The sequence below is a fragment of the Heterocephalus glaber genome, unplaced genomic scaffold, assembly GCF_053883595.1.
Source record: "Heterocephalus glaber isolate CG9 unplaced genomic scaffold, H.glaber_assembly_v1.0 deba00001608, whole genome shotgun sequence".
Classification (NCBI taxonomy): Eukaryota; Metazoa; Chordata; class Mammalia; order Rodentia; family Bathyergidae; genus Heterocephalus; species Heterocephalus glaber.
In genome coordinates, this window is record NW_028258379.1 from 2,660,141 (window position 1) to 2,684,559 (window position 24,419).

General features: G+C 39.4%; 1 protein-coding gene across 4 annotated transcripts in view; it reads left to right on the forward strand.

Moving 5' to 3' along the window:
• The window catches only part of Snapc1 (small nuclear RNA activating complex polypeptide 1), a 38,942-nt gene that overhangs the window by 9,803 nt on the left and 4,720 nt on the right, over positions 1 to 24,419 (forward strand). For 2 of the 4 annotated variants that reach the window (XM_013067779.3, XM_004837434.3), the window contains exons 2-9: positions 5,955 to 6,058; positions 8,282 to 8,441; positions 8,603 to 8,743; positions 9,397 to 9,501; positions 13,688 to 13,846; positions 15,362 to 15,430; positions 16,068 to 16,130; positions 18,917 to 19,067. In XM_013067779.3, coding sequence (XP_012923233.1) covers positions 5,991 to 6,058; positions 8,282 to 8,441; positions 8,603 to 8,743; positions 9,397 to 9,501; positions 13,688 to 13,846; positions 15,362 to 15,430; positions 16,068 to 16,130; positions 18,917 to 19,067 — 916 coding nt within the window. In that variant the 5' untranslated portion in view covers positions 5,955 to 5,990. Of the gene's footprint in view, positions 1 to 5,954; positions 6,059 to 8,281; positions 8,451 to 8,602; positions 8,744 to 9,396; positions 9,502 to 13,687; positions 13,847 to 15,361; positions 15,431 to 16,067; positions 16,131 to 18,916; positions 19,068 to 24,419 lie in introns of all 4 variants that reach the window. The other 2 variants (XM_087195229.1, XM_087195228.1) reach the window with 1 other exon arrangement.

Consider the following 24,419-nt stretch of genomic DNA (forward strand, 5'->3'; position numbering starts at 1 on the left):
GAAAACTAGTCCAAATTTTTCTCTGGGATTTAAGACAAACTCTTAGCTGCAAGCCCCTGTAAAGATGAAAAGAAAGTTAAGCACTTCCAACGTATAATCTCTCTCCAAAAGTTTCACATAGAGGGATGGAAAGGAAAGCAACCAAAGCAAGACCAAAATCCAGCAGGGTAAACATCAAATCCCATAGTTCTATATCCAGCACCTGGGGCAGTCATGGCTAATGTGAACTCCAATGAGCTTGTGTGGCTCTACTTCTATGGCACTCCTGGTGGTTGTAGCCCTCAGGGCTTCTTTCTTGAGCTAACTTTGCTCACTCCTTGGAACTTTCCTTAGATGATCCACATTCCTGACTTCTCCAACTTTCTGTGGTCTCCACTGCACTTTTGGGTTCACACTCATAAGCTTCACACACTGCCCTCTCAGGGGCACACTGCCTGGCCTCCCAGACCTTCTTCTGAAATCTAGGGGGAAGCCTTCCTGACCCAACAACTTGCAATGTGAATGCTCATAAAACTAGCACCATGTGAATAATCCCAATATCTGCCACCAGCTGGAGCAGTAGCCAAGCTTCCTTCTTTCTTGGCTGTAGGAGTAGAGTACCTGGATGGCTGAGCACTATGAACCCAATGCCAAGGAGCAAATTCTCTAGGTTGCTGCCATTCTGGGACATGGTGCTCTGGGGGCTGTCTTCTCAAACCAAAATCTTTCACCTTTGCAATTTTGAGGCTGCAAAGTGTGGAGTACTTCTGGCTCTTATGATGTCCTCAGCTCATCTTTTTTATTGTCCTGTTTTGAAATACTATCTTTTTATTGGTAATATTTTTCAGCAACCAAGTTCTCCTCTGTTCATCTTTGCATGTTGCAGCTTTACTGGAGCTTTCTTTCTGGCCAAATTCAAAACTTTTAACATCATTCAGCTGGGCTCTGCTCTTGATTCTGGAGCGATCTAGCTAAAAGCCCCCAACAGTAGCCATGCCACTGCCTCAACATTAGACTGCTTTGAAATTTCTCCAGCCAGATTTTCTCCTGCTGTAGTGAATCTCAGTCTCCTGCAAAGTATCTAGACATGAGCAATATTTATTCAGAATTTCTGCCAGAACATAACACACATGGCCTGGAGTCCAGCTGCCAATACAGTCCTTGTTCCCAATTGAAACCTCCTAAACCTGGTGTTTACTGGCTGCATTTTTATCAGCATTCTGGTCTTCCAATCTTGGACCAGAATTTCCTATCAAGTTCAGCTTATAATATTCTAGGGCTGCTTCTTCAGCCACCATTTCCAGACTCTTCCCACAAGCCAGATCCAAAGGTTGTGAACCACATGGTCAGGTAGCATCACAAAAATGACCTCACTTTTGGTACCAAAATCTTGTCTTAGTTACTTTCTCATTGCTGGGTCAAAATACTCAACATTCACTAATTGAAAGAGGAAGTTTATTTCAGCTCACGGTTTTTAGAGGTTTTAGTCCATATTTGGCTGGCTCCAAGGCAGGGTAGCATGGCAGAGGGGCATGGCAGAGGAGAAAGTCTGTGGCAGGGCAGGCAGAAAACACTGAAGAGCAAGCCTTTCTTTTCCTTTTATTCCATTCAGACTACAAGGGTATTGGTTGGTGCCACCCACACCCAGGGGACTAAGCAAGTTATCACATACCCTTAGTCCACACACCCATGATTCAGCCCCCTTCAAAAGCCCCACTTATGGGTGTGCATGAGGCTTTAGGGAATATCTAGATATAAGCAGTAATAGTACAGTTAGAAACAAGGGAGATGAAGGACTCACTCCTTTCCCTCCATTTAATTCTAAACAAGCCTACAGTTATTCCTACTTCTATTGTCTGAAAAGGGGTAGAAGATAAAATAAAAACCAGGAGATCTCTGATGCTTTAGGCAAGAGCACATGTGTGTTGGATCTCCCAGCCTGACCTTTCAGTCACCTTTACTCTGCTCCCACCTTATTACAGATTCACAAATATGCACTACATGTCATAAATATAATTAAGATCACAGTGAATTCTGGGATAGGCATGAATGTTAAGAGCCCTTAAGATGACTCATCTCCCTGTCAATCATTCCTGTCAGTCACCCCCGGAGATTCAGGGGGAGATACCTAAGTTGAGGTTCCTGGCCTTTAACCACTTACAAGACCAATTGTTTAAATACATGATGACCAAAAATTATGTATTTTTGGGTTAATTTTTATAAGATAATATAACAGGAATATAAAAATGTCAATTTTATCAAATTTTTTCAACACAAGAATCGTCTGGTTGGAATAACACCTGCCTGAGCAATACTCAGGATAGCCCGTAAACATGCTGCACTCAGGGTAAACCTGATTTATACATGCTTTTGTTTGTTGTTGCTGTTGCTGCTTTTGTGTGCTTTGACCTGTGTGCAGTGCTTTTCTGTCACCCTGCAAAAACAATGGGATAAGTGTGTTCAAAGCAAGGGAGAATCTTTCTGGGGGATTAGTGCCAAAGTATCTTTGACTTTAATAAATTTTTAAAAATTTAAACATTCACTATATCTTTGTAATTATACCTCATACATACATAAGGTTGTACATATAACCCATACCATGTGTAAGAACCATTTTTGATAGATTATGGTAGATTAAAAGTAAAAACTTAAAATAGTTTAAGACTTTGGGAATAAAATTATGGTAAAAAAAGCTTGCACTCCAACTAAGTTTTGTGTAACTTTTCCATGAATTAAGAGATTTATTGTTGCTGGGAAAAGGTTGCCCAGTAGGGGACTATAGTTCCCATCCCCTTTTGTTCTTGGATGGGTCCATATGACTTTTTGCCCATGGAATGTGGACTGAAATGGTATGCATCAGTGATTCTCAAACTATCCTTAATAATGGGCCATTTCCCCTAATCTATCATGGACTGATATTTCTGTGAACTAAAATAAAAATAAATTACTAGAAAAAATGATATTTAAAAAGTTATCCCAAATACAAACCCATTTTTCTGTTATTAGACTCAACAGACATGAAATTACTCTGTCAAACTGCTATAAAAAGTTTGCTGTGGGATTTTGTGTAGAGAGATGGGACATCAAGGCCTTTTTCCCAGGAAGCAGCTTTATTCATCTTGGCACTGACTCAGCAGATTCGTATCCAAAGGCTGAGTGCTGAACATGACATAGTTACACCCTTTTACACAATTTTTGTGTCTGTCTCCCTTCTATAGGCATATACTAACATTTTACAGCCTTGTTGGGTATCCATTAACATCCTACAGTCTGGTTGGGTATGATTTATGTTACAGTCACATCACAAATACACATGTACACAGAGGCTGATAGTTACAGCCCCAGCACATTGGGAGGGGCCCTAATGCAGTCCTCCCATTCTATTTTGGGCGAAAGAGCATCATCCTGGTTCAGAGGTTTATATTTCCATAACATCATCACGTGTGTGAGGTCGTTTTTCTTTCGAGCATCGTTAAGCCACTAAGTATTAAAGGTTTACAGTTACACTACTATTATCTTGACTAATGATGAAATGTAGGAAAAATATATTAAGCTTAAGACACAAAAGTCCCTATCAGAAAAGATGAAGATAGACAATAACAAAAATAAGAATTTTTGTAAATGAGAAACACAATAAATTGTGCCATTGAGTGCTTGCCTAGCATGCATAAGGTTTTGGGTATACTCTCCAGCACCAACAAAACAAAACAAATTAAAGATAATAAATAAAAACAAGTATCACATTGAAAAAAATATATTTACAATACACATAAAAACATCAGTTTACTAAGAATATATAAGGTGTTCCTAGAAATCCATATGAAAAAGTCAAATAACCCAATTGAGAAATGAACAAAATATAAACACAGGTATTTTACAGCACAGGAAATATTAACAGGAAATTCGAATTTCAAAATCTGCATACCACACTAGTAATCAGAGAAATGTATATTAAGAGCACCTTTTGATATCAAGTTTCTGAGTTGATAGGGCTCAAGCAAGAACTCGCATACAATTTGGAAATGTCTAAAGTTGAACATGTACAAATATTCTCATGCAACAATTCCATTTTGGACACACAAGTATATACTCTAGATGGCTGCAACATACAAGTAGAGTCACTATATTTAGCAAATAGAATTACAGTATGCTACTATGGTTTATATCCACAATGCCCAGATATATCTATGCCCTTTATATCTAAAGACCCAGGTATTGAAAGCCTGGTCCCTAGACCATGGTGTTGTTGGGAGGTAGAGGGACCTTTAGAAGGTGGAGCCTAGAAGAAGAAATTAAGTAACTGGGAACATGCACTTGAAGCAGACACTGAGATCCTTTCCACTTCCTGTTTCCTTTTGCTTCCTGGCTGCCATGAGGTGAGTGGCTCTCTGCCACATTCCCACCATGAGGTACTGCCTTGCCACAGGCCCCAAATCAACAAAGACAACTCACCATGAACTGAAAAACCCTTTTCGGTTTTTATGTTGATTATCTTGGGTATTTTGTCACAATGAAGTAAAGCTAATACAAATGCCCAAATTGAAATTAAGGTAAACAAAGAATACTTTTTTAGTTGATCTGAAATTCAAGTTTAATTGGGTCTTCTCTACTGTATCCCTACAAAGAAGAAGTGACATACAAGTGTTTATAGTAGCACTGTTTATAAAACCAAAATCTGGATTCCACCTAGATTTTCAGAGGAAACAATGGAAAAACTATATGTTAACAATGGACTATTGGGCAATAGTGAAAGTGAACTACAGTTATAAATAACAAGATAAGTAACTCTTAAACATCAAGTTTAATAAGCAATTCAAAAATATGTATTAATTGCAATACCATTTTCATAAAACTCAAAACCAACTACAACTAAAATATGTTTAAACATACAGATGGGCTAAATGTATACAAGAGAAACTAAATTCAAGATGAGTGTTACTAAGATAGGGCAAAGTTATTAGTATGTTTCATATTAATATGAGGGGTTGGCAATATTCTGATTCCTAAACAGGAAGACACGTTATACTGCTAAGCTTCTAATCTCACACATCGTCTAAAGTTTTTGTTTACATAGAATATAAAAGTATTTAAAAAGAACAATGATCAGGAAGGTGAAAGGAGTTGATCCTCCATTTCCAGATAGCCCATTCCTTTTCTAGTATATCAGGATACATCTAAAGTATAGCACTTGTAACAGCTTGTCTTGCAGTCAGAAAAACAGTCTAAAGTGCTATGCAGCTAGCTTCTGGGAGAAGGCAAGAGGCAGAGTCAGTGTAGCCAAATAATAAGACATATCAAGTAGGCAATCTCTACTAACTACTGTGCTTGCTTGTAGCATAGGAGTGTGTGGGATGGCAGTTTACAGTAGGGTATGAAATACAGCTCCTCTTCTCCAGAGGGGGTCTCAAGACTACTAGGGATACAAGAAGACAGCCACACATTAAGCTGTGTATTAAGTGGGCATGGACTGTAAGGATCTGGACGATCAGAGGAAGAACAAGTTGAGTCCATTTCCCAGTAAGTGCTCTTCTAAAGTCTTTCCACGTGGGGGTTGTAGGTTGTGGGTCACTGACTTCCCCCACTCTACGGTCCCTTTTAAGAAGAGTGATAGTAACGGTAAAGCCAATTTACATACGCTAGCGGAAAATGAAGACCTAAAAGCTTATTGGGGCTCACAGAAGTCTTGATAAACAAACCTCTTCACCGCAATTAAAAGTCCCAATCTTCGTACTCTAACGATAACGCCGCTCACAAAACTCCGCCGTCCTCCGGCGCATGCGCAGTAATCACCAGGAACTCTAGCACGGGCCCGGATGAAGGCGGAGCTAAAGGAGCCTGGGAATACGCCACAGCGTACGTGCGTCCTGTCGCAGGGGGCGGGGCATCCCGTTTTGGTTCCGGGGTGACGGCTGAAAGCTGGTAGGTGAGTATTGAGTGCGAACCGCGCAGCCATGGAGACTTCTTCCTGCTTGCAGGCCGATTGCGAAACGCTGCTTAGCCGCTTTCAGGAGATGGACAGTGTACGCTTCGAGGACTTCACGGAGCTCTGGAGGAAGATGAAGTTTGGGACCGTCTTCTGGTGAGTGACATCTGCTCGCTGACTTCTCGCGCTTGTGGCGGGGTAGCAAGTTGCTTTCTTCAGTCTGTGCCGTGGCCGGGGGAGAGGCCCGGCGAGGGGCGGCCTCTGCCTGCCTGGAGGCGGACGCTCTGTACCTGGCAGTTTCGCTGGGCCTCGATTACTCTTACCAAATGGGAATCTGACCACCCCGGCCACTGTCTTGTTCTTCTGGAATCCCATGTTTAAAAACAAACCAGTGCCCGAGCAAAGACAAAATCCTGCCCGATTGCATTAATTTTTCGTGCAACAACCAACGTTCTCTTTCTAAAGTTCAAATTTGATGTCACTTCCCTTCTCACCTCCCTTCGGTGGTTCCCGTTACATTTGGGATAAAACTCAAATTCTTAACAGGGCTGGCAGTCCTTTGCAGTGCTCTGCCGGTGTTCCAGCCTCCTGGCGCCGTCCCCTCAGCGCTCTCGCTTTATTGCCCCAGCGATTGCCTTTCGCCCTCCACTGGCATTTCCTAAGCCGAGACCCTCTTCCCTACTCCCTTTGCCCACTTTATTCTTCACCCACACCTATGCCCAAATAGCAGTTCCTCCCGGAAAGTTTTGCCCTCCTAGACGTGCTCCGTTTTTTCCCCATAGCACCCTATGCTTGTCTCACCACTTAACCACCTTTAATTGTGTAGTCCAGGAAAGGAGTGCAGGATAATTAATGGTTAAGAGCGCAGATGATGGAGTCCAGCTGTCTGAATTTGAATGCAGGATTTGGGACTAGGATTTGGGGCGAGTTACTTGTTTGAGCTTTCTTATCTGTAAAATACTGTAGAGATGATGGTAATATCTGTGAGGATTAAGTGAGCTAATATAAACCTTAAATACGTTTCAAGTACCCAATAAATATTTGTGTATATTATTACTTTTACATTTTTCTTCCACTAGACTGAACTTGAGAACCATGATTGACAACGTATAATATTAAAAAGGCTAAATAATTGATTGAATGAGACTTTCGGATTAAAACTGTGTTTTGCTGAATCAAATGTAAAGGTTTTCTTTGTTAATGTAAACAAGTTATGTAGTTTGTAAATTATAGGGGCTGGGGGATGAGGAGCTATTTATTGTACAGCTACTGAAAGGAGAACCCGTTTTTTAAATAGCTACCAAATGTAATACACTTATAGCTTAATTTATTTAATCCATAAAACAACTATGAAAAATAAATATAATTATCCTTGTTGTGTAAGTGAAGAAATTGAAGCTTAGGGAGGTTAATTTTTCCCAGATTGCAATTAGAAGGTGGAGCACATGTTGGAATCTGTGTGTCTGCCTGTTTCTAAAATCCATCATCTTTCAGGTTGTATTCCTTGGGGAAAAACAAAAAGGGCACATCAGAGAAAATTTTCAAGGCTTACCCTAATAGGGAAGTAATTTTGAAGGAGGCAGCATGTTCGCTTCCTTGTAATCAGATATAATAAAGCCAGTACTTACTGGCTGCAGAGCTATTAAATGAAAATTTCAACATATTTATATTTGTAAAGTGTGTCAGTTACTTATACCTGTTTAATACACTTTGAGACATTTATTTTACTTAAGAGTATATTAAAAAGATTTTTTGGGCTGGGCATTTAGTTCAGTGGCACCGCGCCTGCCTCGAAAGCCCAAGGTCCTGAGTTCGATCCCCGGTATCAAAAAAAAAAAAAAACAAAGATTTTTTTTTTTAATCTACTTATTTCAGGTGTCATATAGAAAATGATCCAAAATGTGCTCATATTGGGTCTGAAGTTGTAAGAAGGATGTCATATGGACTTTATTTATTTTTTTTGGTACCGGGGATCGAACTTGGGTCCTTGCTTGTGCAGCAGGTGGCGAAACCACTGAGCCAAATCCCCAGCTCTCATATTGACTTTATTACAATCTTGCTTTTTTTAAAAGTTTTGGTTAGGGTGGCAGTTTCAGATAGTTTATTAGTAATAATTTCAAGTTTCTTCTTTAGTTTCCGATCAAATTGGCAAGTAAAGTTGGTGCTTTTTGAAAGCTGTAGGTCATTACCTAAGCTTGTGTGACAGTGTCAGAAGGACAGCACTAAAGTAGCCTTTTGTTCTTGAATCCAGGAAAGGTCATGTAGGAAATCTTTATACCATTACTGGCAATTGCTTTTAAATAAGTATATACCTGTTCTGTCCTTTTTCATCATTTATTTACTTAATGAATCATAATATTTTTTTGTTTTGTTTTACAGTGGCAAAATGAGAAATTTAGAAAAGAACACATTTACAAAAGAGGCTTTAGCTTTGGCTTGGAGATATTTTTTACCTCCATATACCTTCCAGATAAGAGTTGGTGCTTTGTATCTGCTGTATGGATTATATAATACCCAGCTGTGTCAACCAAAACAAAAGGTAATGTTGGTGAGTTGTTTTCCTCCAGTAGAAATGTGAAACAAGTACCTTATTCATTCTACAATATGCTGACTTAAATAGAAATAGCGTGTTTTAAAATTTAATACATTTACAAATAGAGACTTATGATTTGTACAATTTTTTACTCTTTATTATTGCAGATTAGAGTTGCTTTGAAGGATTGGGATGAAGTTTTAAAATTTCAGCAAGATTTGATAAATGCACAACATTTTGATGCAGCTTATATTTTTAGGAAGCTACGACTAGACAGAGCATTTCACTTCACAGCAATGCCTAAATTGGTATGTTGCCTTAAGTAATTGTCTTTTTCAAAATGAGCAGTTGTACTTTATTTTCCAGAAAGCACCTCAATCTACAGAAAAATGGAAAGACTATTAGTAGTGTTCAAGACTTACAGCCTTCTTAAAATAGAAGAAAATGTTACTTTTTTTCTTGCAAACGAAGTTCAACCTCTGCTTTTGAATGTTGTATGTTTCTGGAGGCCATGTATAAGCAAATTTGGGGGAGAGGAAATGAGATTTAGCAGCTTCATGTGCATGTATCTTTTTAAATTTGAAAGTCTGAGGAGTTACCCAAAGAGGACCAAGGAATTTTAACTTGTCAGTTGGTGACAAGGTGGAACTTCTCTTAAAATCTTATTTCTTTAATCTTGTGACAATTCAGATACTAGGTTGAAGAAGTTCTGATTCTGCCATTACCTGGCAAATTGTTAACTTCTGAATCTCATTTGAATTTATAACAAGGTGGCTTGGAATCTAATGGGACAGTCCAAATCTATAGTCTTTGGAAGATGAATATTTAATAAATATTTAATAAATATACACTTAGAGATGCTTTTGTTTTATTCATATTTATTGATGGTTTGTACTGCTGACTTATTTTCAAAATATCTTTTAATAGACATGCATTTTAAAAGACATTTCCTATCTCATAGCTTTCATATAGAATGAAGAAAAAAATTCAACGAGCTGAAATTACAGAAGAATTTAAGGACCCAAGTGATCGTGTAATGAAGCTTATCACTTCTGATGTATTAGAGGTAAATTTGCTTTTGTGCCCTTGAATATAAAAAAAATTTTTATTGTCAATTGTATATTGAGGTTATAACTTACTCTACATATGTAACTAACTCTATTAATCTGTTAGCAAAAGGCATTTATTTCCTAAGTTCCTTTTTTAAAGCACTTATTTCTTTCCTTTGTTTCTTTTTACAACATTTATTTAATTGGATGGTAATTGGAGATGGACAGTATTGAAAAATCTTTTTTTGGCATGGGTGAGTAGTAGTACTCACAGACTTCTACAAGGGCAGAAAAGCATTGCCCTAGGGTTCTGACAATCCCAATGCTAGGTTACATATGCCCTTCTAATCAGTGACGTTTCAAAAGAATATAGTCAGAGGAGGAAGTGGCAGGGACATCTTGGTCACATTTATTTCATCTCTTGGAACCTTAATTTTCTTAATACTAGGATCACAACCTTTTTTTTCTGAGACAAGATCTTACTATGTTTCCCTCACTTGAGCTCAAGGGATCATCCTACTTCAGCCTGCTGAGTAGTTGGAAATACAAGTACCCTCACCTCACCTAGCCATGACTGCAATCTATATTCTGTCCAGTTGTGAGAATTGAAATGAGGTGAAGCCCGAGTAGTACTGAGTGTGACATGTAGCACATAGTGGATCTGTAAGAAGTGTTACTTCTGTTTTTCCAAACTCTGTTCACGCTTCCTAAATCTGCAGTGAAAGAGGAATCAGACCTTTGATTTGCTTAAGTATTCATATACCCCAGAGTATCTGCCTGCCCGGTTGCCACTGTGTTCATAATTCAGGGAGCAAATTGATTTGAAAGCATTCTAGCCTTGTTCCATAAAGTGACTTTATTTTTGAGAATAAATTTTAATCTGGAAACCATGAGTGGCTTTCTGATGGTTCACCCCCCTCCTCCACTACAATGTGTGAAGAATTGATGTTGTACATCTGGATACTTAAGAGTGAGGGCTGAGTCAGTATGCTTGGCTTCTCAAAGTTATTCATGTCTCTAAAAAGGTTAAGAATAGAAGGAAATGACATGTTTACCATGAATGTCTGAAGACATAGTATAATACAGACACTATGCAGGATGCTTTGTGTAAACCATTTTCTTCTGCCATATTCCTGCAAAATAGATGTTTTTATTTATTTATTTATTTATTTATTTATTTATTTATTTATTTATTTATTTATTTATTTTGGTACTGGGGATCGAACTCGGGTCCTTGGCTTGCAAGGCAGGCGGTAGAACCACTGAGCTAAATCCCCTGCCCCAAAATAGATGTTTTTAATAGTTTTTAATTATTTTTTATAGTAGACATTCTTATCCTTGCATTAAAGTTGAGTTAGATAAGAAAATAAAGCTAACAGAGATACAGAGACAATAGGAAGTAGTGGAGTTAAGTTCATACATATTTCTGAATGGCTGCAGTGCCTTTGTGTTGGACCTGGGCTGGAACTAGAGTCACAGATTTATCATTCAGCAGACATCTGAGAATCAAGTATAATAAAAAGCAGGGTTTTTTCCTCCTCTAGTAGCTTAGTGAGAAAGAAGTGCATTAAAATACATGTTATAAAAGTACTTTGTATAAGACCCTAGCCCAGAAACCCTCCTGGAGAAAAGCGGTATGGGCCCCCATCCCACCAAGTTTGAACCCTACCTTTTAAGAAGGAGGGATAAGGAGCAAAGCACCCCCTTCCCCTCTAACTGTAATGGCTCCAACCCTCTGTGACTTTGGCCCAGGTTGGGCAAGGGCAGAGAGAAAGAATCCTTGAGGACCAACCCCAGTGGTCTGGGAAGAGGGAGGTAGAAAGAGACGGGTCTGACTTGGGGACTCCCTCCTCCTGCCCCAACCCCCAAGGAAGTGACCAGATCCCAGAGATGGGAAGGGGCTAGATGGGAAGGGCCTGCTCTTTGAGTTACATGAAGGTACTGCTTCTGAGGCTGCTGTTGCCCACATAGGTGTGAGGAGGACACTTGCACTGCATTTGGGAAGGCGGAGGGTGGCAGGTGATGAGAGCATCTGCCCTAGGCCCTTGCTCACTCCTCCCAGGGCCTTTCCCTGGGGAGTCTGGAAGCCTAACGGCCCCAGGGAAGGCGGAGAGAGCCTTCCCTCCCCTCTCCATCCTCACTCTGGGCACCCTCTCCAGTTGTTCTAAAGAAGCTGTTGTGCCAGTCTTTCCCCCCTGCCTCCGCTCCCGTCCTAGACAATTTCCTTGTGCCGCTTGTATTCCTGGATAGCTCCGCTTTGTATGTGTGTGTTGTGGGTGGGGATAGGTTCTGAATGGAGTGAGTTTGGCAGGGGTTCAAGAGGGGCTGGAGGCAAGATGGAGGAAGAAGCCACAGGAGCCTGGGAGGGAGGGTGCCTACTCTCGCTGCCGTGTGTCTTGCAGATGTGCCAGTATGGGCAGGGTGGGCCGGGAGGGTGCCTGGCCGAGCAGCCCCCAGGGTGGCGCTCTCAGCAATACAGCTTCCCTGTCTGGGGGATGGCAAGACGGGAGGGGACCTGGGGGTTCCCTGTGTACAGCTGTGGATATTCAGGAGTGTTCCCAGTCTGGTGCCCGCTCTGGGCATCAGTGTGTGTGTGAACCTCCCCTTCCCCATGCCCTGCATGACCTGTGATGCTGCAGACACCATCATCCTGTGTGCAGGTGTGTCGGGCAGGGAGGGGTGCGTTTCATGTCCTGTTGCAACCTCTCCCCTGTGACGCATGTACTCGGTTGTAGGAAGTAAAGAGAACTGAGCACAATTTACTGGATTCTAGTTGAATCTTTCCCTACGCAATTTCCCCATCCCTACCCTTCCCCTGCCCTGGATCCACCTGTGGTGCTAGTGTTGGGGTCAGGGGTGTTTAATGCTGGTGGGTAGCAATAAAGGCCAGGTCTGCCCCGATGCCTGCATCCCCAGGGTGCTGAGGGCAATAGGAAAAAGTGGGGCCCTCGGTGCCTTTGCCCCACCCCTCCCCTCCCTGGGCTAAAGCCCAATGCTCTCCCTGAAGATTGATGCACCCTGCCCTCCCCAGGCCCTACTCATGTCCTCCCCAACCTGCATCGAGCCCTCCCACCACACCCTGGTTTTCTGTGCTGTTTTGGTGCAAGTACAGTTGTCATAGTCATGGCTTTGGGATGGGTTCTGTTTATTAAAATCCTATTGCTCCTAAAAATAAAAAAAAAAAGGTGCTTTATTATTTGGGAAGGAATTTATATTTTCTAATTTTTTGGCAGAAGGGGAATTATTGAGAAGTTTTAGTAATTAGATTTAGTGTCTGGACACTGTTACCTCATTGCAGATTCTGTGTATGTGAGCATTCACTGCTACCAAGCAGTTTCTGATTTCTTGGCCGGGTGTTGATTCCACCAGAATTTCCTGCAGTTCATTGAACAGTCAGGCTTGGGAATGCTTGGATGTTATCACAGTAGCCACCTGTCACTAGTTCGCTGATGATCTGAGACACAAGTCCCTATGCCAAGATTTATACGCGTTCTTAAGTCTGACTGTTATGGGCTGTCTTCTTACCCCACAGACATGAACATTGGCTCAAGATTTTGTGGGGAGGGAACCTTCATTAATAATGTCATAAGTGGTATCATAACACCTTCTATATCTTATCACTCAACTAATAATGAAACTTAGGGCCACATAGGTTTTTGAGAGCCTGTGGAGGGTTGGGCGAAAGTTGTCATATAGGAATTTCCAGAACAGCAGAAATAACTATAGATGGATTATTTTATTTTGTCTTATTATACTTTTTTGACGGTACTGGGAATCAAACCCAGGGCCTTGTACCTGTTAGGCAGGTGTTCTGCTGAGCCACATCCCCAGCCCTGTAAATGTCCTAGATAATGACAGTATGATGTAAAAAATATGTTCTTGTCAGAAGTGAAATAATGATACATTATAATGTAAATAATTTGTTATGTCTGGAATTCAATTCTGTATTTCTCATTTAGTCTTTTCCTACTGTTTCCCCATAACAGTGTGTCTTAGCTAATGTTTGTTGAGCTGAATTCAATTAACTTATACGTGCCGCAAGTAATTCCTTTACTTTGTGATTATATTATTTTCATAGTACTGCTGCACATTATTTCTTACCAACTGACAGTCACTTTAGAAGGTTATTTGGTGTTACATTAGTTTTGTCTTCAAGTTACTCCTCAGAAATTAAAAATCAAACACACATCTTTTCATTTTCAGGAAATGCTAAATGTTCATGAGCATTATCAGAACATGAAGCATATAATTTCAGCTGATAAGTCCAAACCAGACAAAGCCCTCAGCTTGATAAAGGATGATTTTTTTGATAATATTAAGAACATAGTTTTGGAACATCAGCAGTGGCACAGAGACAGACAGGTAAGCAGTGAGCTGGCTCCTTTGCCTTGCATCGCACGTGAGGGTTTAGATGTGGGCAAGTGTGTTGAGGTGGCCTGGGGATTCAGGATTTAGAGGGTTTTGCCTTTCTAGTTTTGGCTTTGTTGCTCAGTAGCTGTGTCATGCCATTTAACTGCACAAGGGGATTTTTTTTTCTGTATGTGAGTATGTATATATATAGATTTTATAGCATAGGTTTATTTATAATCTTTGTAGTTGGCATTTCTATAGGTTGCAAATTGCCAGTCTTGGGGCCAGATCCGTTTCTTCAAGGATATGGGTTTTTTTGACACAGCATTGATCTCGACATTGTTTTAAAATTTTGAGTTAATCACCCACTGTGACAGGGTGTGTGCTTCTCTGTCTATCACATCCTGTACCTGATGTGGCTTGTCTGTTTGCAGATTTCCTCAGCACAGATTTCCAATTTGGTTTTTTGAACCAAAAGTATTGATGCTAGAGCTGGCCACATTAGCCTTTTCATTTAGACAAACTGTTTCACTCTTGGTACCTGAATGCCAGTATTGCTGAATTTATGTTTTAAACTACTATTCCATTTCATTTTAGTACGTATGTCTAGGAAAAAACTTTTAAAATAAGCCATTTCTGGTTACTTACTGTGTATCTGATCATGTATTAGTGTATTCACAAGTGCTAGGTAGGTATTTTGATCCACATTTTCTCTCTCAGAAAGATTTGTTGCTAATTTTGGCTTTCCATTATATAAAGTAAACTGGCTCAAAACTTAATTATAAAAATGATAAACAAGGGAAGAGATGATAGTCCTGGGAGGAAGACAGTAATTACTCATTTATTTTAAAGAAGGTGCCAGGTTTTAGAATGTTTGAGTACTTTAAATGTCACAAATAGGCTGCATGAATGATCTTGGCATTTAATAAAACAGCCTGTCAGTACTCTTTTAATAGACAAAGTCTCTTAAGTGAGCAGTACTAAGCCAGTCATGGTGGTACATGCCTGGAATGCCAGCCCTCTGGGAGATGAAGCAGAAAGATTGCAAGTTCAAGCCCAGCCTGGATAATTTAGCAAGATCCTATTTCAAAATATGAAAAGAGCTGGGAATGTAGTTCAGTGCAGAGGCTGTGAGTTCAGTCTCCAGTGCTGCTGGGGTTGGGGGCGGGGGAATAAATAGAAGAGCCGTAAAAGACCTCAGAAAATCTGAAGAAAGGGAGAATAAAGCAATTTTCTTCATACTACATAAAGTGCATGCTGTCCTTTCATTACTTAGAAGGATTTAGGTATTTTATCGATGATTTTATAAATGTTCTGAAACCAAAATACGATCTTATTGTCAGGTGGTAAACCATGTTGTAATTATATGAAATGATCTTGTAGCTTTTTAGTAATTAAAAGTAACTGATTCTCAATGTTGTAAAATTGATTTGTATTTAATGAAACTGTAAATGTGTGCGTGCATGTGTGTGTGTGTGTGTGTGTGTGTGTGTGTGTGTAGTATACATAAAGTTTCTGTTCTTTCAGAATCCATCCTTAAAATCAGATCCTAAAGATGAAGAAGGAAAGAGAGAAGGAACTGCACAGGAATCACAGGTCAGAGCACAGCTCTGTGATCACTTACAGGGCCGCAGTTTGGTTAGGTTCTTTTCATTTTTTTGTGCTGCTGTCATTGTGTATATAAAGCATCACGATCCTTAGTATCAGAATATCAGAAAAGGTTTGGAATCCCAGTCCAGTGGAAAGCTAGTCCATCTGTCCTGGAATCTTGCGAAGGGCCCCGTGAGCCCGGTGAGGTACTGAGTGGGCTGAGACTGTGAGCCCGTTTTACGGTGAAGGGAAGGGTGGTGGTGGAGAGCACTGCAGCTCTCAGGTGCCAGCCTTTTGCCAGGGTGCAGCCCGTGCTGCGATCCACTGTTTGCTGCCTCGAGTCTGTGCTCATCCTAGCGGATGAGGCGTGAGCGGAAAGGCAGGGAACAGTGGGCCAGGGCCTTGTCTCAAGGCTTCTGTCCCTCTCTTGTTGCTCGGGTCTTGAGTAGAAGGGACCATGGCTGTCTGCTGAAGGACAGGGTTGGTGTTTGTGTCCTGGGGCTCACTGTGTGCTCAGTAAGCGTTCCTTTCACCTGCCCTCCCTCGGCCTGTTACTGCTGATAACAAATATGTGGCCGTTCATTATTTCATCTGGTGTCTGTGTGTTTTAACTGTGTTTCCTTCTTGCTTATTTTTATCCTAGAGATGTGAAAGAGCTGAATCATTGGCAAAGATAAAATCAAAAGCCTTTTCCGTTGTTGTTCAGGTAAGTTCTTTCTTTCATAAGGTAATTTGGAAATGGGATGTTTTTTAAATCTCACTTCAGTTTCTCATCAAAGTGATACAAACACTGTGCGTGGTTTAAAAGCAGAGTAACAGGTATCCATCAACAAGCAGCCGGGCAGTCTCTGCCCCACCGGTTCCACCTCTGTTCCTGCCCCAGAAAGGCTGCCCCTGCAGCTGTTCTCTTTAGCTCTTTCTTCTCTGTCGTCTGGTTCTACTGGCATTTGCCTGGAATTTTCCTTTCATTTTCTTCATCATCTTCGTTTCCAGTATTTCTGATTTTGGAACGTTTTCAGGTTTTCTCCTTATCCTCAAAGTTTGGTAATCCTGTGACAATATACCTTGGTGTAGGTCTTTTTATTCATTGTTCTTGGCACTCCTGGTGGCCATCCTTTCAAACCCATTGGTTCTGAGAAATTTTTTTGTGTTTCTGTGATGTTACTCTTTACTGCATTTTTTCTTTTCTTGAACTTTAATTTCTTATTTTTCACTCCTGTTTTCAATCTCTTTCTGTTAATCAGGAATATTTCTGAAGCAGTGATATCTTGAGTTTAAAGTTTCTGCTGACATTTTTTGTATGAAGGATTTTTCTTATTCTGTAAATCTTTTCTTTAAAAAAATTATTTTTCTTCACAGGATGCATATCTTCTGTTGAAGTATATTAGCTGTAGTTTTTGATGTTTCCTGCTTATTTTGATGTCTTTCTTTCATTTTATTGTTTTTTGTTTTTTTGTACTAGGGATCATTTTATTGTTTTTTTATTTCCCAAAAGATTGAAGCTCCTCAGATGTCTGCTCACATTTAAAAGTGGCTAACAGGAGACACAGATTTTTTTTAATCCCTGCTTTCTTTTTCCTGTATCTAGTCACTGAACAAAGAGCAGTCTTCCCTTGTCTGGGGGAGAAGGGGGGAAGTGAGCCCAGCTGTCAGTGTTAAGGCCTGCAGGGGAAGGGAGCCAGGAGGCCCTGTTCTCTGTAAAGGTTCCTCTCAACCTCCTGCTCTGCACTGAGAGGCCTCATCCCCTTCCTCAGTGACACTGTTTCCTAAAGCCTGTGGCCTATTGGGGTTAGCCTCTACAGGAGGGGCAGCCACCTGCCTTCGAGGGTGGAGATGGGACCCTTCCTTATGCAGACTTTGATTCCATCTACCCTCTCTTTCCAGTCCCATTTCTGATGACTCTAGTCCAAATGTTTGCTTTATACTGACTTCCTCAGTGCAGGCAGTTAGGTCGTGGTCTTCTTTGTTCTGTAAAGCCAACCATTGCTTGCTTTTCCATCTTCCATCTTCTAGATTTTATTTCCTGTTCTCCCTGTTTTTTGAGAGTTTATGCATTTTTTATTCTTTTACTGTCATTTTAGTGGGGTTTCGGGAGTACTGAGAAATTCATGTGCTTAATTCCAGATTTTTCCTCTGGATTTTTTTCATGAATCTAAGATGTTTATTTCATGGAAAAGTACTACCATTTCCTAGTTTTAGAAATAGTAATAAAAAATTGAGTCTAGATTAGTTAGGTGTTATAAATGTTCTATAACACTATAAGTATTGAATACAGTGGTACCTTGGTTCATGAACTTGATTCTTTCCATGAGTCTGGTCGCAAACTGAGTTGGACAAGAACTCAGTCAAATTCGGTGGTTAGGTTCAGTGTTGACCTTATGGAGAAATTTGATTTGGTTCTTGACTAGTTCAATTTGTGACCAGAATCATGAAGAGAATTGAGTTTGTGAACCGAGGTACCACTTTATTACTGAATGAAAGTGCCAAGGACAATAAATTATCTTTAATTCTTTTTAAGATGAACTCTTCAAAAAAAAAATATATATATATATATAAAATTTCTTATTAATGTTTAATGTATATCTAAAGAAGCTACTGAATACTCATTAAACAAATTGTGTTCCCCATAAATTGTTGTGTGTGTCATTACATGGCTGTGGTTTTTCCCCTTTTTTGAGGTACATTTGATCTACAATATGTGATTGCTTTCTAAGAATTGTTAATACCTGTACTGCATATGTGACGTTAACTGAAAACTCTTCATGTAAGCAACCAAGAGAATTGTTTGACAGATCTAACTAAAAAGTTCCTGGCTAGGTGGCTCCAAGCATGAGTGCTGTTAGGATGCACCCTCATTTGTCACCTTTCATATTGCTCTCCTGTCTTCAAGCACTGTTTGTGACAGCTCTAGCCTTGGTATTTCCACCTTCCAGTTCAAAGGAAAGAGTACATTTTGCCTTCCTAATGGTTAAACGGCTCTAAAATAGGGTTCCATCAGCTATGACAAAGATCTCATGCCCATCCCTGAACAAATCAGGGACCATGGGGATATGGTACTCACTTTGTCCAAGTCTGGGCCACGTGGCCATATTTGGACCCACCTGTAAAGTAGATCCTCTCAGAGCACATGATGATACCTGAGGAAAATAAATTTATGTTTACAATAAAGGGTAGTAGGTGGTTGGGAACAGAATTAAAACAGTATCTGCCTGTATACCTTCGTTTTCTAGCCATTCCAGATACCAGAACCCAGTGTGAGTAGACAGTAATAACTATAGTAATAGCTACAGAAAAGTGTTATAAAGGGAAGGTAAAAGACTAGGTACATGGCACAGGTAATGATATGAAGCAAGACAGTGTAATAAGTGCTATATGACAGGTATTTTTGTAAATCTTTCCTCATCTTTGTATATTTTCTCTTTCTCTAAAGTATCTTATCAGTTGGATTTACTTTGTAATTCTTTGTGATTAATTGGATTTCTACCTCCAAAGGCATCCAAGTCAAGAAGGCATCGTCAGGTCAAACTCAACTCTTCTGACTCTGACCCTGAATCTGGTCAAGGGCAAACCAAAGCAACTAAGAAGAAAAGAGCCAAGCCAGCAGTGAAGTCAGCAGAAAGGAAGGTATCTTCCAGGAGCAAAGGTATCTTTTAAGGTCTCAGAAAGGGAGATCAGATCTTATTTACAGGTTTCCTTCACGTTAATTTTTTTACTAGGAAGGATTATAGGATTATATATATTTTTTTTATTTGAGAACATCGTGAGAGTTAATATTAAAAATAAATTAATTTCTTAGATTTTGGGGGTCTTGTTGCTGAAAAGGACCTTAGGAGTTAAATTTATTATTTCACAGATGATGAATTTAGGCCCATTCAGATTAAATGACTTGTCAGAAGTAGTGTAATATACACAAGGTCCCGAGATCGAGCCCCAGTACCAAAAAAAAAAAGAGGTAGTGTAATATAGACAGTTCTAGAATCAGTCTAGAAGTACCGTAATATAGATAGACAATTCTAGAATCAGTCTAGAATTATCCAGTGTATTCTTTTATTAGTAATTTTTATGTTTGAATTAAACTTTCTGTGTAGAATAAGCTAATGATAAGTTAATGCATTCTATAAACCATATTTTTCTTTAGTATATTAATTAAGCTTTTGCTGCTTTTCTTTGAAATAGCCTGTTGGTAAAATTACCTTTGCTATTTGGTTCTTAGATGACTTATTTTAATGCCCTTTTTTTTTTTCTAAAAAGGTTTTTTAAAAAAATTGCATGAATACTATTCAACATACATAAAATTAGGATTTGAATATCAGGCTTAGGGGGAAGAAAGAGCACTAGAATCATGAGTAAACATTTAATGTTTAATACCAAACAGTTTCCTAGTGAAACTAGGAACACTTCACAGACCTCAGGAGTGTGTAAAGATGATTTATAGCCTTTTTTTTTTTTTTTTGGTATTGAGGATCAAACTCGGGACCTTGTGCTTGCAAGGCAGGTGGTGGAACCACCCCAATTTATGGCCTTTTAACATGTTTCCCCCATGTATTGAGGAAGTAGAGGGTAGTTAACATTAAATACCTTTAGCATCAGATATGATTAAGTGTAGTGGTAACCAAGAAATACTTAAAAAGGAAAATTTTCTACTTTTTATAAAGCTAGCAGATAGTGTGAAGAGTATTGTTAGACCAAACTCAATATAAATATTAGGAAAAAATCCTAAATTACATGGATCACAAAGAGAATCTGAAGTATAAAAGTCCTTGCCCAAATACACTGATTCTGGGGGGCAAGCAGAGTGCAATTCATTGGAATCTCTTAATAGAACTTAAGTAAAAATGCTGGGGGAGAAATGGAGTTAATTTTAATAGTTACTAACAAAGACAGTTGATAATATCCAGCATTCATGATTCATTAAAAAAAATCCTCCAGTTCAGGGAGTCTGCAGACTGTTTTTGTTAAAGGTGAGAACCGCATATATTAGGGTTTGTGAATCGTATAATTTGTGTTAAAACTGCTCAGCTGCCTTTGACAATACAAAAGCAAATGAGTATGGCTTTGTTCCAGTAAAAGTATCATAAAAACAAGTAGGGCCATAGCTCATCAACTCTTGTCCAAGATAAATAGAAAGTTATTTCTTTATAATTTTTTATTTATTTATTTTTGTGCAGGACTGGGGATCAAACTCAGGACCTTGCACTTGCCTGGCAGGTGCAGTGCCACTGAGCTAAATCCCTGGCCTAATCTATAATTTTTATAGTTTGTGTGTACATGTTAGACCATAAGGTGCTTCACATTTAAGAGTAGTATGCTAGAAGTGTCACAGTTTTATTTGACATTGTTCTTGAAGAACTAATCAATATAATTGGACAGGAGAGTGAAATGAGATATATTAGGAGAGGCTTTCATAATTTGGGAATGACAAATTTTATGTTTTCTTTACTGAATTATGTATACATTTATTTCATTACTTATATAAACATTCTCCTAACATCAGAAAATTTAGGCATAGCAGTAATAATGCACTCAGTTATCTTTGATAGTTTGCAAAACAATTATATAAAACATAGCTTTGCAATATATTGACTAATTACAAAGTGTTTTTAAGGTAGGAAGATAGAATTGATTTTAATAGTTTGTTACATTCATCCCTCTCAAATATTCAAAGATGTGACAGTGAAGCCCTGTGTGTACTCTTCTTCCAAGCCTGCCTCTGTTAGCGGCAAGCAGGGCAAGGGCGGTGGAGTATGTATCGGAGAGGTTCTTCTGCTGGCAGGGTAGGTCCTGGACTGGAGGGGAGTGACGGGAAAGACAGACAGATGAGATTCTGTAACCATCTCAAGCTCACCGATGAGCTTTCTGGCTTGGGTGACCCAGTGGATAGCAGTGTTATTTGGTAAAGTGCTAGAAAACTGAAGGACTAACAGGCTGTGGATGAAGATGACAAAACTTTGAGCAAATTTGCACTTTTGAGATACCTGAAAAAAATGTTGAGAGAGAAGATTGTGTTTACGTATGTGTATGAGTATGTAGGTTACATTTGCATATATGTATGTATGTTCAAGTGATTGGGGCTTAGAAGAGCGGTGTGAGCACTACATTTATAATGCTGGAGCATTAAGACAGTCACAAAGAAGAATATGTATAGACATGTATAGTATAGAGGGCAGTATATTGGAACAAAGGAAAGAACTGGTTTTGAGAGAAAAGGGCGTTAACCTGTGTCAAATGCTGTGATGTATCAGTAAAAATTAAGAATTGAAACTGGAAGCATTGAGCCAGGCATGGTGGCACACACCTGTATCCCAGCACTTGGGAGGCTGAGGCAGGAGGATCACTGTGAGTTCAAGGCCAGCCTAGACTACGTAGTGAGACCCTGTCTCAGAAAAGGGGAGGGGGGTGAAAGCATTGAGAGTAGAAAGCAAAGTGGCTGAAGTATAAACAGAAGGTAAATAATTGGAGACTAAGATTAGACGGCTTTTCTCAGTAGGTTGGTAATGTCTGGAAATGGGTTTTCTGCGAGTTTAAGCTCAAGGAAGATGTAGTTTTACAAGGTGAGAGTAGTATAAGGATGTTTATATTCCAGTGGTGGCAAACTATGGCATGTGTGCCCCAGCAGGCTGTTTGTATCATTGAAAGCTCTAAAAGGTTCACCATCACTGTTACATTTTAAGTAGAAGAAAACAGCAGGTGAGGCTGCAGAAATGGGGAAAGTGCTGATGATCACAACAGTTTTTTGTTATTTGTTGTTGCATATATCTGCAGCCCATTAGAGCTAGCGTAAGCAAAAAGGGAGAATAAGGTTCAGAGGTATCTTGTAAGATCTCCAAACATGCCTCTCTGGGGAATGGAAACAAACCAGAAACTCTTGAAGATTTATTTATCACTGTCTCCAGGGCAGCGGGCCTCTCTCTTCTGCTTTCCTTGATACCTCTGTTCCAATGTCATTTTCCCTACTTTTCCATGTGCACAGGGATTCTCACTTTACATATGGCTCTTCAGACAGTCACCAGAGACTAAGATCTCTGAAACCAAATTTTGAATTCCCAGAAGAGATCATCTGATCATCTCCACTTGAGTTATGGCCTGATGCAGTTCCCTGTGGTCAGGGAAACAGGAAGGATCACACGAATGATCTTTAGCAAAAAAAAAAAACCCATTCCTGCAGGCAAATATCTGAGGCCTTCATCCCTGTGCTACTTCTTTTATTGTGAGACAGGTACACTGTTAGTTAATTCTGGTTAGCTTTTACTTCCCTGAGTTTGGAAGCAGGTTTTTTGGAGTGTGATTGTGGTAGTGTCACATAAGTTTTAATGAAAATAGAGGGTTAGAAGTGCTGTTTTCAGAAAGGGGATATGGATTTCTGTGGGGACTTTAGAAATTTCAGAGGGACATCTCAGAGTTTCCAGCTGAGGTTAAAGACCAGCGCTCTGAAATGATGGATTTTATGCCTAAAAATACCCTAAAGAGAATTATCTGAAAAAAATTAGGGACAAAAAGTTTAGTAAGATAAAGAGATGTCACTGTAGACCTTCCAGAAATGAAGAAGGTAAGCAAAAATTATGAATAATTTTATTATAATAAATTAGTTAAAAGGAATAATATTCTATACATATTCTTCCCAGAAAATACAGAAGGGATTATTGGCATTATTTAAAAAAACTAGAGATTGATATCTCTTGTGAGTATACATGCTGAATCCTTGACAATGTATTAGCAAATCGAATCCAAAAATATATTAAAAGGACAATCTGTTATTAGCCAACTAGGGTTTGTCCCAGCAATGTAAGGTTGGCTTACCATTAGAAAGTAAGGCAATGTAATTCGCCATAATAGCTGATAAAAGAGTAATAATGTCAACAGAAGTAAACAAAATATTTGGTACCCTTCAGTTTCTCATCATCATGGAAATTCTGAGCAGGTGGGTGCGGTAGTGCACACCTATAATCCCAGCTGTTTGGGACACTGAGGCAGAAGGGTTGCAAATTTAGGGCCAGCCTGGGCAATTTAGCAAGACCTGGTCTCAAAGAAAGGGGCTGAGCTGGGGATTTAGCTCAGTGGCACCGCGCCTACCTCGCAAGCACAAGGTCCTGAGTTCGATCCCTGGTACCAAAAACACACACACACACACACACACACACACACACACATGGCTGAGGATATTGCTCAGTGGCTCAATGGTAGAGGACTCCTAAGTTCCATTCCCAGTACCAAAATGAGTAAATAAAAGTCTGATTAGAAGGAAATTTACTCAATCGATAAATGACTTCTATGAAAAACTATATCATATGCAATGGTAAAACAATGCTTTCTTCCTAAAATCTAGAATAAAGCAAGGATACCCACTGAAGTTCTAGCCAGTGTAGTAAGGCAAGAAAATGAAATAATGGACATTCAGACTGGAAAGAAAGAAAGAATACTGGGCATGTTTTCACATAAAATTAACTTCCATAGAATATCCTGAAAAAATAGCTACCCGAACTAGTCAAGTGTTCTACCATTGAGCCACACTTCCAGCCCCAAATAATTGAATTTAGCAAGGTCACAAGGTACAGTGTTAATCATTTTTTATATTAAAAATCAGTAATTACAAATTAAAATCTTTTGACATATATAGTAGTATGTACAGTGGTACATAGTACAGTAATACTGGAATATAAATTACATCAGTATGTGCAGAATGTGTATGCTGAAAACTCCAAAATGAAAAATAAATAAGACCTAAATAAATAGAGAGATGTATTGATCTTCATGGATTAGAAGATCCAATATTAAGATGTCTACTGATCCCAAATTCTTTTGTAGAGTCTGAAATCCCAATGAAAATTTCCAATATAGTTATTCTGTATAAATTAACAAGCTTTTTAAGTTTGTATGAAAAAGAAACTAGACAGTTTTGCAAACTAACTGAAGGTCATCAGAAATCAAGACACCATACCATCTGAGACGGACAGAGAGGTCAGTGGGACAGAGGAGAGGTGTAGAAATGGTGCCATAC